The 13628-nt window shown below is 44.1% G+C and overlaps 1 protein-coding gene across 1 annotated transcript; it reads right to left on the bottom strand.

Moving 5' to 3' along the window:
• Positions 1-283: 283 nt before the first annotated feature.
• LOC112079002 (uncharacterized) lies at positions 284-9687 on the bottom strand. Its single transcript, XM_024145083.2, has 6 exons — positions 9431-9687; positions 5132-5365; positions 2319-3304; positions 1945-2112; positions 1515-1622; positions 284-1425 (listed from the first exon to the last, which is right to left on the bottom strand). Exons 1-6 carry the CDS (start codon positions 9597-9599, stop codon positions 1105-1107), a joined length of 1986 nt encoding a protein of 661 aa, XP_024000851.1. The 5' UTR covers positions 9600-9687; the 3' UTR covers positions 284-1104.
• Between the last annotated feature and the right edge of the window lie 3941 nt (positions 9688-13628).

Here is a 13628-nt window from a genome sequence, read left to right as displayed (position 1 = left end):
TGAAGGCTAAATGAAGTTCCATATGATATGGTCTAATGAATGTCTTCACATATGGTCTATGAAGGCTAAATGAAGTCCATATGTATGCTCTGTGAAGTCTGTATGTGTGCTCTGTGAGGGCTATATGGAGTGTATTGTGTCTATTCTCCTCCCAGGGCTCAGTGGCAGATGGAGCTCTAGTTCTCCTACATTGAGACCAGTTACAGTGACTCTGCTGATGAGGTGTGCCCTCCTACTGACTGCCATCACAGCCCTGGCTCTCCACTGTTTGCATTACTACAAATCAAAATMAAATCTAAGTTTATTGGTCGCATACACATATTTGAATATGGTATCAAAGGTGCAGCGAAATGCTTGTGTTTCTAGCTCCAACATTGCAATAATACCTAGCAATTTAAAAAATGGTTTTAAACTACATAGGATGTGAGTGTACAAAACATTAGTAACACCTGCTCTTTCCATGACAGACTGACCAGGTGAAAGCTATGATCCCTTATTGTCACTTGTTAAATCCACTTCAATCAGCGTAGATGAAGGGGAGGAGACAGGTTAAAGAAGTTTGAGTGTGTCAAGCACTGCAACGCTGCTGGGTTTTTCCCGCTCAACAGTTTCCTATGTGTATCAAGAATAGTCCACCACCTAATTGACATTGTGCCAACTGTGGGACACATTGGAGTCAACATGGGCCAGCATCCCTGTGAAACGCTTTGACACCTTGTAGAGTCCATGCTGCGACAAATTGAGGCTGTACTGAGTGCAAAAGGTGAAATCTTCTAGAATACATTTGGGGGTTTTCTGCAGCTGTATAACAAAGGTAGAGAACTGTGTTGTAGATCTACTGTATGTGGCAAGTTAATGTGTTGACTGACCTGTGTCTTCTTTGCACATAAAAGGGTTATAAGTTAATGTGTTGACTGACCTGTGTCTTCTTTGCACATAAAAGGGTTATAAGTGAATTGAAATACAAYATCAAATCCATTACCTTCACAAAAAAGGTACAAAAATATAAAAAGCAAACCAAACAAAAAYAACCATTGTTTTCAAACCACTCACTCGGCATATAGGAGGTCACTGAAAGTAAAATTCCATCTCATCACTACAGAATTAGGCCAACAGTTCATTTTTCAGTGCTAGCARCTTGGGCTTCAGCTTTCCATCGTCGAGGTTCAGGAAGACTTTCTGCATGAACTCAAAGGTGCTGCCCAGGGCCTTGGGGTAGTTCAGATGGAGGGAGTAGAGTAGCCCAAAAACAACCATGAGAGCGTCTGGCCAGGAGCAGGAGTTAGTCATGACGATCTTATCCTCAAGGACAATGGATACATGGGCTGGTCTGATGGGTATACCACCCACCACCTCATTGTGCTGGCCCACCACTGAGAGAATGGAAACTCCATCCAGAATACCAGKGTTGCTGAGTTCTCCCACCTTAATGACAGAGGAAAAAACTAMGTTTAAAAAACACAATACGAAAGAATGCGTTGATAATGGTACAGGCTGTAAAACCAGGTGGCTACCTTGCAGATTTTGAAGACATCAGAACTATCCTCTCGTAACAACAAAGGGAGACCAGCCAGGACTGCAGAACGGGCCACGGTGATGTTCTTTTCTCCCTGTGAAGTGAACTAAAGAGAGCACATTTCACAATGTCATTTAGCATTTAAATAATCCAGTAAGTTGAGCTCGTCAACCCCAACATAGGAGTGATCTAATCTGGTTCCAGTCACAGATAATAGTTGAAGCACATGTCCATGTAGCGCATGGGTGGCCAATCTTATGCACAAAWAGCAGGTGTAGCTGCAGGCTTTTGTTCCAACCAAGCAGTAAACAAAGTMTTGGTTGAAGATTAGTTGATCAAGTTGAATCAGGTGTGTCACTGCTTGGTTGAAACAAGAGTCTGCAGCCACACCAAGATTGTCCATCCCTGATCAAGTGAATCCCACTGACCTGCTCGTTGTACACTCTCAGGATGCTTGAGAACTTCCCTCCATGGGTGGTGGACTTCCCCTCCTTCTCCCTGAACAGGGTCAGCAGGCGGGGTGTGTGGAGGTCCAAGGCAGCGTAGAACGTCTGCTGCAGGCTCTGGTTGGTGATTCTCTGAAACTCAGCATGTACCTAAAGCAAAAGACAAAGAACACACCAATTTATGGCAGTCAGGCAAGTTGAGTCTGCCCTGAGAATTTTGTTACTGATAACCATGATTTGTGAGTACAACCAGAAGCCCATGTGACATGCATTAAAAAAGGTCTGAACTGCAATGGAAATGTAGGTTGTTATGAGAACAWGAATGGACAAAGACAACTTTTCTTAGTCTGCTTAACCTGGGCTTCAAGGAAGAGTGCTGGCCAGCGTGTTCTGAGATGCTCTACCGAGGGACTGGATTTAACTATTTCTTGGCGTCGGAAAGCAAATGTCTTCTGCATGTGTTGATTGATGAGTGGCAGGTCTCTGTTCTCTTTCGTCATCTCGTGGACCATCTCCAGTCTCTGTTTCTCCAGGCTGGCCTCATCTTCTCCTTGAGGGAAGTTGGGCAGGAAGTTCACCTCTGCCCGGCGTGCTCGTTTGATGTTGCTCCGAGCGTGCTCATTGTCAGGACGATGCTTGCTCCTCCTCCCCCCGTTCACAGCAACCTCTGGGAACCCAACACGGCGTAACTTCTGCCTGTAGTTTCCCATTTTGAATTTCAGGCTGTTCTTCCAGCCATCGCAGCCTGTTTTTGAGCCAGGCTCTTTCAAACACGGGTGCTTGGTTACAAGGGCCTCAGCTGCCTTGGCAAACTGCCTGTCACTTGGGTACGCTTTGAAATTGAAGATTGTCCAAGCCATCCTATCAAGAATGTTGTGTTTTTGATCCCTTGTTATTTTCAGCACCGTTTCATGTCTCAGATATGCACAATTGCCCTCTCTCAGAGCAAACTCAACTTCCATCGAGAAAGTGGGTATGACAAATACCTCAGGCCACCTGCCTAGCCGCTCTGGTGGGGCGTCCTGTAACTCGGTGGCTGAGAGTCCGGTTAAACCGAGGTCTGCATCACGTCGTATTCGCAAAACTTTCACCGTAGCCCTAGGAGAAGGCAAGTCTTCAATGGTCTCTAAGTTGAAGAGCTCGTTGTTGAAATCAGGGTCTTCATAAAGAAGACGAAAATCTAAATTCAGATGCAGTTTCTCCTTGAGCGTTGATATCAGCTCATTCAGTGAGTCAGGTTGAGAGGGCAGAATCACTTTCTCTATTCTGTTGTCGTTGAGGATGACTTTCAGTTTGATGGCTTCATTTACTGACCCTTCTGTCTCCATTTGGAATGTGAAATCTGAAGGAAAAGAAAGGRCACAGCGTCAGCAGGGCCTAAAGCCACAGACTGTACGATTTCCATATCATTTCCACTAATAAAATGTCCCTTGATTTCGAAGAGTATTACCTAAAATAGAACTAACAACAACCTGTGTTATAAATTATTTGCTGAAAGGCATAGCTATATGCCCACTGACCAACACTATGGCTTGGTGATAGTGGGGCAAAAAAGTATTGTCAGCCACCAATTGTGCAAGTTCTCCCACTTAAAAAGATGAGAGAGGCCTGTAATTTTCATCATAGGTACACTTCAACTATGACAGACAAAATGAGAAAAAAAAATCCAGAAAATTACATTGTAGGATTTTTAATGAATTTATTTGCAAATTATGGTGGAAAATAAGTATTTGGTCACCTACAAACAAGCAAGATTTCTGGCTCACAGACCTGTAACTTCTTCTTTAAGAGGCTCCTCTSTCCTCCACTCGTTACCTGTATTAATGGCACCTGTTTGAACTTGTTATCAGTATAAAAGACACCTGTCCACAACCTCAAACAGTCACACTCCAAACTCCACTATGGCCAAGACCAAAGAGCTGTCAAAGGACACCAGAAACAAAATTGTAGACCTGCACCAGGCTGGGAAGACTGAATCTGCAATAGGTAAGCAGCTTGGTTTGAAGAAATCAACTGTGGGAGCAATTATTAGGAAATGGAAGACATACAAAACCACTGATAATCTCCCTCGATCTGGGGCTCCACGCAAGATCTCACCCTGTGGGGTCAAAATGATCACAAGAACGGTGAGCAAAAATCCCAGAACCACACGGGGGGACCTAGTGAATGACCTGCAGAGAGCTGGGACCAAAGTAACAAAGCCTACCATCAGTAACACACTACACCGCCAGGGACTCAAATCCTGCAGTGCCAGACGTGTCCCCCTGCTTAAGCCAGTACATGTCCAGGCCCGTCTGAAGTTTGCTAGAGAGCATTTGGATGATCCAGAAGAAGATTGGGAGAATGTCATATGGTCAGATGAAACCAAAATATAACTTTTTGGTAAAAACTCAACTCGTCGTGTTTGGAGGACAAAGAATGCTGAGTTGCATCCAAAGAACACCATACCTACTGTGAAGCATGGGGGTGGAAACATCATGCTTTGGGGCTGTTTTTCTGCAAAGGGACCAGGACGACTGATCCGTGTAAAGGAAAGAATGAATGGGGCCATGTATCGTGAGATTTTGAGTGAAAACCTCCTTCCATCAGCAAGGGCATTGAAGATGAAACGTGGCTGGATCTTTCAGCATGACAATGATCCCAAACACACCGCCCGGGCAACGAAGGAGTGGCTTCGTAAGAAGCATTTCAAGGTCCTGGAGTGGCCTAGCCAGTCTCCAGATCTCAACCCCATAGAAAATCTTTGGAGGGAGTTGAAAGTCCGTGTTGCCCAGCAACAGCCCCAAAACATCACTGCTCTAGAGGAGATCTGCATGGAGGAATAGGCCAAAATACCAGCAACAGTGTGTGAAAACCTTGTGAGGAGTTACAGAAAACGTTTGACCTCTGTCATTGCCAACAAATATATATAACAAAGTATTGAGATAAACTTTTGTTATTGACCAAATACTTATTTTCCACCATAATTTGCAAATAAAATCATTAAAAATCCTACAATGTGATTTTCTGGATTTTTTTTTCTAATTTTGTCTGTCATAGTTGAAGTGTACCTATGATGAAAATTACAGGCCTCTCTCATCTTTTTAAGTGGGAGAACTTGCACAATTGGTGGCTGACTAAATACTTTTTTGCCCCACTGTATGTGTTGAGAGCTTGTCAGTGAACCCACCTTCAGGAGTGGATACTTGGTCTGGGTCTTTGGGATCAGACTCCAGCATTTGAATGTGCTCTTCAACCTCACTGATCCAGTAGGTATCGTCTTCCTCTTTACACTGTGACATTGTGGGCTCTGGGTCCTCCTGTCTTAGATGGAGGCCCCACTCTTGAGAACATGACTGCTGCTGCTCTGGGGCAACCTGCACCAAAGTGATAGTAGCTTCAGCCTGCTGATGGCAGTCTGACTCTGAAGGGAAGGAGAAACAATTGCACATGTAGATCTGTTAAAGTTGGAATCCGTTTTGGTAAAACTGCCACAACAAAGATGACACTTCAAACAACGAACAATGTTTTATTCCCTCAGCCATCATTGCATGCATAATAGAACAGCACTCTATGTAGCTACTACAATTGTTTTGTATTACTTTGCTCAACCTGGTCTCAGACTAGACGTAACATAGTAAAAGTAAATACTGGATGATCAAATGAGTATCATATTTTTATTTCACCTTTATTTAACCAGGTAGGCCAGTTGAGAACAAGTTCTCATTTACAACTGCGACCTGGCCAAGATAAAGCAAAGCAGTGCGACGCAAACAGAGTTACACATGGAATAAACAAACATACAGTCAATAACACAATAGAAAAGTCCATATACAATGTGTGCAAATGAGGTAAGATAAGGGCGGTAAGGCAATAAATAGGCCATAGCGGTGAAATAATTACAATTTAGCAATTAAACACTGGCGTGATAGATGTGCAGAAGATCAATGTGCAAGTAGAGATACTGGGGTGCCAAGGAGCAAAAAATATGGGTCTCCAGCTTTAGTGATTTTTGCAATTCGTTCCAGTCATTCCTCAGCAGAGAACTGGAAGGAAAGGCAGCCAAAGGAGGAATTGGCTTTGGGGGTGACCAGTGAAMTATACCTGCTGGAGCGTGTGCTACGGGTGGGTGCCGCTATGGTGACCAGTGAGCTGACCATATGATTCCAAGATGGCGTAGCAGTCAGACGTCTTTGTCCTCGTCTTTGTCGTGTCCCATGTATATATCTTTTATCTTCACATATCTTTTTATATTTTTCTAAACCTCAACTTCAAAATACTCTCCTGCAACCCACCTCACCCAATGTGGTGTGGATTTGCTTTTTTCTAAAGTATTTTTCTTTACTTCAGAATCGGGACCCCCAACAGAAGCTAGCCAGCTGACTAGATTCTAGCTAGTAGTCAGCTAACCACTGCTAGCGGTCATCAGCTAACCTTTAGCTCGGAAAACTCTCGCSAGTTTGCACAACGCGATTCTAACCAGAGCATACTGGACCTATTTTCTCTCCATATCCCCGGATTCCTACCGCAAGCTTTGAACCTTTTCACCTGAATCATCGCAGCTAGCTAGCTGCAATCCGAGTGTCTACTCCTGGCTAACGTCTCTGTCCAGAAGCAAGCACCAATTAGCCTGGAGCTAGCCCATGCTAGGCCCATCTCCCGGCTAGCTGAAGAGTTCCATCAGCCACTCCTGGGCTACAATACCTATTTTGCCAATTGGCCTGGACCCATTTTACTGCCCGTGCGGAGCCCCGCCGGTCCTTCACGACTGGACTACCGACGTAATCTGCCCGAGGGGTTTATTCAACTGGCCCCTCCGTCGCGACGTCCCCTGAATGCCCATCTGCTAGCCCGCAGCCCGCTAGCTGTCTAGAGCATATCGGCTCTTAGCTGATTTGGTCCATCGGACAATTTCTTGGGCCACTATACCTATTTTTGCCAATTGGACTGGTCCCCTTTAGCACACGGAACCCTACTAATCCATCACGACTGGTCTACCGACGTAATCGCACGAGGAGGCTATAAACAGACTTCCTCCATCGCAACGTCCCTCTGAGGCCCTTCTGCTAGCTTGCTAGCCCCGGCCCACTAGCTGTCTGAATCGCCGTGACTCCAACCAGCCTCACTASTCACTGGACCCTTATGATCACTCGGSTACGCATGCCTCTCCTTAATGTCAATATGCCTTGTCCATTGCTGTTCTCTAGCCCTGCTCAATATACCTTACCCAACCCTTTAGTTCCACCTTCCATACATGTGATGACATCACCTGGTTTAAATTATGTTTCTAGAGACAATCTCTCTCTCATCATCACTCAATGCCTAGGTTTACCTCCACTGTATTCACATCCTACCATACCTTTGTACATTATGCCTTGAATCTATTCTATCACGCTCAGAAACCTGCTCCTTTTACTCTCTTTTCCGGACGTACTAGACAACCAGTTCTTATAGCCTTTAGCCGCACCCTTATCCTACTCCTCCTCTGGTGATGTAGAGGTTAAGCCCTGCAGTGCCTAGCTCTACTCTTATTCCCCAGGTGCTCTCATTTGTTGACTTCTGTTAACCGTACAAGCCTTGGTTTCATGCATGTTAACATTAAAAGCCTCCTCCCTAAGTTTGTTTTATTCACTGCTTTAGCACACTCTGCCAACCCGGATGTCCTAGCCATGTCTGAATCCTGGCTTAGGAAGACARCAAAAACCCTGAAATTTCCATCCCTAACTATAACATATACCGACAAGATAGAACTGCCAAAGGGGGCGGTGTTGCAATCTACTGCAGAGATAGCGTGCAGAGTTCTGTCTTACTATCCAGGTCTGTACCCAAACAATTCGAGTTTAAAAATCCACCTTTCCAGAAACAAGTCTCTCATCGTTGCCGCTTAATAAAGACCACCCTCTGCCCCAGCTGTGCTCTGGACACCATATGTGACCTGATTGAAGATAGATGGGGGGCAGAGCTCGTGCTGCTAGGTGACCTAAACTGGGACATGCTTAACATCCCGGCCATCCTACAATCTAAGCTTGATGCCCTCAATCTCACACAAATGATCAATGAACCTACCAGGTACAACCCCAAAGCTGTAAACACGGGCACCCTCATAGATATCATCCTAACCAACTTGCCCTCCAAATACACCTCTGCTGTTTTCAACCAAGATCTCAGCGATCACTGCCTCATTGCCTGCATCCATAATGGGTCTGCGGACAAACAACCACTCCTCATCACTGTCAAACGCTCCCTAAAAGGACTTCAGCGAGCAGGCCTTTCTAATCGACCTGGCCCGGGTATCCTGGAAGGATATTGACCTCATCCCTTCAGTAGAGGATGCCTGGTTATTCTTTAAAAGTGCCTTCCTCACCATCTTAAATAAGCATGCCCCATTCAAAAAAATTTAGAACCAGGACCAGATAAGTATACAGAATGGTGTCTTCTGCGTAGAGGTGGATCAGAGAATCACCAGCAGCAAGAGCGACATCATTGATGTATACAGAGGAGAGAGTCGGCCCGAGAATTGAACCCTGTGGCACCCCCATAGAGACTGCCAGAGGTCCGGACAACATGCCTTCCGATTTGACTCACTGAACTCTGTCTGAGAAGTAGTTGGTGAAGCAGGCGAGGCAGTCATTTGAGAAACCAAGGCTGTTGAGTCTGCCGATAAGAATGTGGCGATTGACAGAGTTGAAAGTCTTGGCCAGGTCGATGAATACAGCTGTACAGTATCACGTCGTATATGTTACGTTTGGTATGGTTACATAAGACAGGTTACTTAAGGCAAAAAATTAAAGGAGGGTGGTTGGTCGGGGTGGATGGATGGGCGTATAATGCGAACATCTAGTAACCCAAAGATAGCGTGTTCTAATCTCATCACAGACAACTTCAGCATTTTAGCAACTTTTCAACTACACTACTTTTTTGCAATTACTTAGCTAACACTTCCCCTATCCTAGCTAATGTTAGCCAGCTAGCTAAAATTTGTGTTAGCCACCTAGCTAACTTTAGCCACAACAAATTGTAATTCGTAACAACGGTTTGCAAATTCCTAACATATTGTACATTTAGCAAATTCCCAACATATCACACAAATTGTAATTCGTAACATATACAAAATGGATTATGGACATCCACAAATTAATACATACCATATAAATCGTAACATATATTAAATGGAATGTTACGGAGTTACGTACAGAATAATACAAAATGTTGAGACCAGGTTGCGCGTCTCCTTTTTAAAAACAAAACAGGAACAAATGCAGTGGCGCTGCTTCACACTGCGGATCTCAGCTTTAAGGCCAGTTCCCCGGACTTCACTATCAATTATGGTTTTGTAACTGGCACTTTCAATGAAGATTCGCCATTGACAAACATTTTGAGTCTGGGTAGAAAGCTTGCTAACGTTATTAGATAGACACCCGTGTAGCTACCCCTCTCGGTTTGTATGTGGTTAGACGCTAAAAACAATTGACTGTATGAAGCTACATACCTCCTCTATGCACCATCAACAGCCCACGAAGACGTTCGTTCTCCTCTTTCGTACKAAAAACGTCTACCTGGTACTCTGCTATCGTTTTTTCAACGACCCCAAATATCTCCTCAGCAGCCGCTGTTAATTTCTGGTTGAGAAACTCTCTCAACAACTCTATTTTCGACATGTTTTATTGTTTATTTTCCTCCATGCAAAATTAGCCTGCACTTCTGCAGAAGATAAACACAGAAGAGCATGCCCCTCTGTGTAGGGCATCAAAATGATGCACTATCGCCCTCTGCTGGAGTGGAGTGCGACATCGTATTATGCTTCTATAATATCATGGCGGTCCGCAAACAAATGTTTAAAGTGCATGTCGCCATCTACTGTGCTGGAGAATGCGATCACTCATGGTCTGCTTAATTCTGTACTACCAAGAAAATTAAATAAAACAATAAATCCCTACTAACTTCTACCCCCCMAAAAAACTGCCACGCCACCACAACCCATTAAACTTGATCTATATCATGCTGAAACAATCCACCCTTAAGATTATTCAGCATGTCTACAACCATTTCAAAAGTAACATCTGTTACCCCCAATAACACTTATGCCGTATCCACAATAACCTTGAACTTGGCATTTCTGCTTTTCACAACATGAGTTGCGTTAATAAGGTTACCAATGAAAGCTATGAAGTTAAATGTATTCACTATCAAAGTGTCCTTTGACACAGCACAGTTATGAGCACAACATTTCTGAACAGGTCTCGAAACCATGCCAGATCCAGTAGAACCAACCCAACATTAGGTCCACTTAGTACAGTAGCGGCCATGGAAGCTCCATCATTCTGCACTGTAGTTCCACCAATCTGTCTTACAGCCTCTGCATAAGATACATCATGACTGATTATATACCTCTGAGCCTCTCTCTGCACCTGGGATCCACCAAATGCTGCACTATGTCCCCCCCAAGAATTACCTTCACATTGCTCTCACGTTTACTGTAATCATGTCCCCCACATCTTTTCTTTCCTTTACACTGAGCAGCTACATGTCCCATTCTTCTGCATTTAAAACACAGCAATGGGGATGGGACAAATTCACTGACATTGAAACTGATGAATCCTTTCTGTACTTGTCTAGGTAAAACATTCTCAAACGTCAGCAGCACTGATAAGCTTTCACTTCTTTGACCCTCTTTCCTACTGATCACCCTTTTGGCCTCAATCACTCTGCTTCCTGTCACATTTCTGTAATATCMTCTATGGACCTAGATATTGGGACCCCATTGATGACTCTTCTCTACCTTGCATAAGCACCAGGGTTATTACTTCTAATATTCTCCCCATTAAGCTTTTCCATCAGGCTACCACAAAATATGAACAATCTACCATTTCCAATGAACTGGGCTAATCTGACTTCAACCATCTCTTTCTGTACTGCATTGGTTAGGGTGTAAATGAGGCGCTGTGGTCTCATCAAACACAATCCACTGCTTTCAGTGTCAGCTCTATTCTCCCCGTCTTTCCACTACTGACCATTCCTTGACCCGCATCCTCCCACTCCAGACCATCAGAACTGACACCCATTCTGTTCACATTCCAGCACAGCTGTTGCTTCTCCAACCGTTTCTCCATTTCGTCCACACTACTCGCCTCCWTTTYGGCTGTCAGACTTCCAAACTTCTCACGCATCAACAACTCATTCACCCAGTTCTGACTCCACACAATTCTCCAGGTACGAAGTCATTCAAACAAACCTCAAATCTTGTGCATCACAACACAACCTCCAAGCGAGCGCTTCCTCCTCTAGCTGACCGAACTCCTCTTGGGACGTCCCTACCCCATGGAACTACTCTTCGTGCAACAGGGTCTGTGTCCACACCAGTATAACTCWCTAAATGATTAGTGTGTAGATGCAGCCATTTGATAGACAGCTCAGAGATATTTCCACTGCCTTTACAGAGRRYTWWWATWKMWWKWWKWTMMWRAYWSKWRYMTKKRYYYYWTYMSWWAMWSKTKKMWTGRTTKSWKYWSMYAAYRKKWKCMYRSWWSGYKKYCMSARMAKRRWSMMGCWRMRMWRMMRRMRMWKMRAKRARCWSAWWAWMARSMMWYTWYWMTGWASWMMTYARYSMWTKWYTSKGWAKKWMYWAWWKCWKGKYTGGKWRWRWRMARWAKCTSKSWTKKYWGRWRGWAKAWKYWSTYSYYWYWGRWSRTAKMKTWASTKYMYMWTRMMMATWSYMTAWMYRTRTMAWWMCAMWTSWMWWKAMATSKAWWTWYWYMYSWWRKKRMATWTWKKYWTTMSSYTSRKRSRTWWKKRYRWYAKKYKSWGWRKKRARKATSWYRYYWSRTKWAWSRMARRKSWWSAMACATTMWRMAKAMKRGRMYRWWYRYWMYRWMARSKMRGMTGTWTKSWRMMWYAKKRCMRWWKWWKWRYRASAYATWWYWCTCWMRASMMMWRYRMRRKKTWTATAYASASASAGARRASWGKRKMWCAYMWYRTSYYCTSTGTSWYMYYMTAWMWMWWRWGMRSRGRSWCYYSTKKYKCWSWRAMMCMCWMWMWSYKCTCTSTKWRARMAYGWKATRWWYMWSAGAGMRSWGTSYYSWGRRGRGMKMTRTCYYSWKWYTCYYCTCWCAYGTSTCTCAGTCTGCTGTCTGATTCTCTCCCCCCACACAGGGMWCAGTCATGTGTTCTCCTYCTTGTAAACCCTCTTCACGTGGCTCKGTATGGTCTGAATCCATTGTGRMATTGGCCACATTCAYGRCACCTACATGTTTGTGAGCTGTCTGATGCTTCTTYRACATACTTGATGTGGTAAAGCATTTCCTACACACAGGACACATGTATGGCTTCTCCCCTGTGTGAGTCCTCATGTGCACTATCAGAGATGTATTCTGGCTGAAACATTTGCCACAATCCTGGCATTGATGTGGTTTCTCCCCTGTGTGGCTCCTCATATGTAAGTTTAGGTGTCCACGCTGAGTAAATCCTTTGCCACAATCTTGACCTGTCTCTTATACACATCTAGATGTGTATAAGAGACAGCAATTCTCCAGGTACGAAGTCATTCAAACAAACCTCAAATCTTGTGCATCACAACACAACCTCCAAGCGAGCGCTTCCTCCTCTAGCTGACCAAACTCCTCTTGGGACGTCCCTACCCCATGGAACTACTCTTCGTGCAACAGGGTCTGTGTCCACACCAGTATAACTCTCTAAATGATTAGTGTGTAGATGCAGCCATTTGATAGACAGCTCAGAGATATTTCCACTGCCTTTACAGAGAATTAAAATAGCTTTTATTTAAAGATTGGAACCTGTGCCCTTTTCCTAACACTTGTATTGATTTCATCAGATAATGGTTGCATGGTTGGTGTTCCCAACATGATCCCGCAACGCTGCCAGAGAAGAGAGAAGCTGAAAAAAAAGACACTTCAATGAACACATCAGCCATTTATTCTGTAGTACTTAATGCATGTCTGGGAATGTACAATATCTGGGTTGGTTGAAAGAAGAAGCTCTCGTTTCAGGTGGTATATTTAGTTCCCATTGAACATAGCATAACTGTATCATACCAATTCTCTATACATGTAAATACACATGAAATGAAATATATTTTTTCCCTTGGTGCATTTTGGCATTAGGCTCAGAGGTAAGTATGACATTTGGTGTATGGAAGATCTTGACACATTAAACAGAAGGGAACAAACATTCTGAAAACTAGGCTGTTTGCAACATCAGGGCAGATGTATTGTGACATATTACTCTCAAGACCAATGCAAGGTTTATATACAGACAGAGAAGAGTGGATCACATCATGTCCTCTGTGTCATCCTATAACTAATGAGCAGGGACTCCTGTTGCTCAGAAACCCACTAACTGCTCTCTGTTAGAACATGATATGAATCAGAGAGCAGTGTCCTGAGGAGGGCTATGTCCTGATTCTCCTCTCACATGTCTCTCAGTCTGCTGTCTGATTCTCTCCCCCCACACAGGGCACAGTCATGTGTTCTCCTTCTTGTAAACCCTCTTCACGTGGCTCTGTATGGTCTGAATCCATTGTGAAATTGGCCACATTCATGGCACCTACATGTTTGTGAGCTGTCTGATGCTTCTTCGACATACTTGATGTGGTAAAGCATTTCCTACACACAGGACACATGTATGGCTTCTCCCCTGTGTGAGTCCTCATGTGCACTATCAGAGATGTATTC

Source organism: Salvelinus sp. IW2-2015, unplaced genomic scaffold (genome assembly GCF_002910315.2).
Source record: "Salvelinus sp. IW2-2015 unplaced genomic scaffold, ASM291031v2 Un_scaffold6676, whole genome shotgun sequence".
Classification (NCBI taxonomy): Eukaryota; Metazoa; Chordata; class Actinopteri; order Salmoniformes; family Salmonidae; genus Salvelinus; species Salvelinus sp. IW2-2015.
Note: the sequence above shows the minus strand (reverse complement) of the source record. Positions and strands in the feature narration are given on the sequence as shown.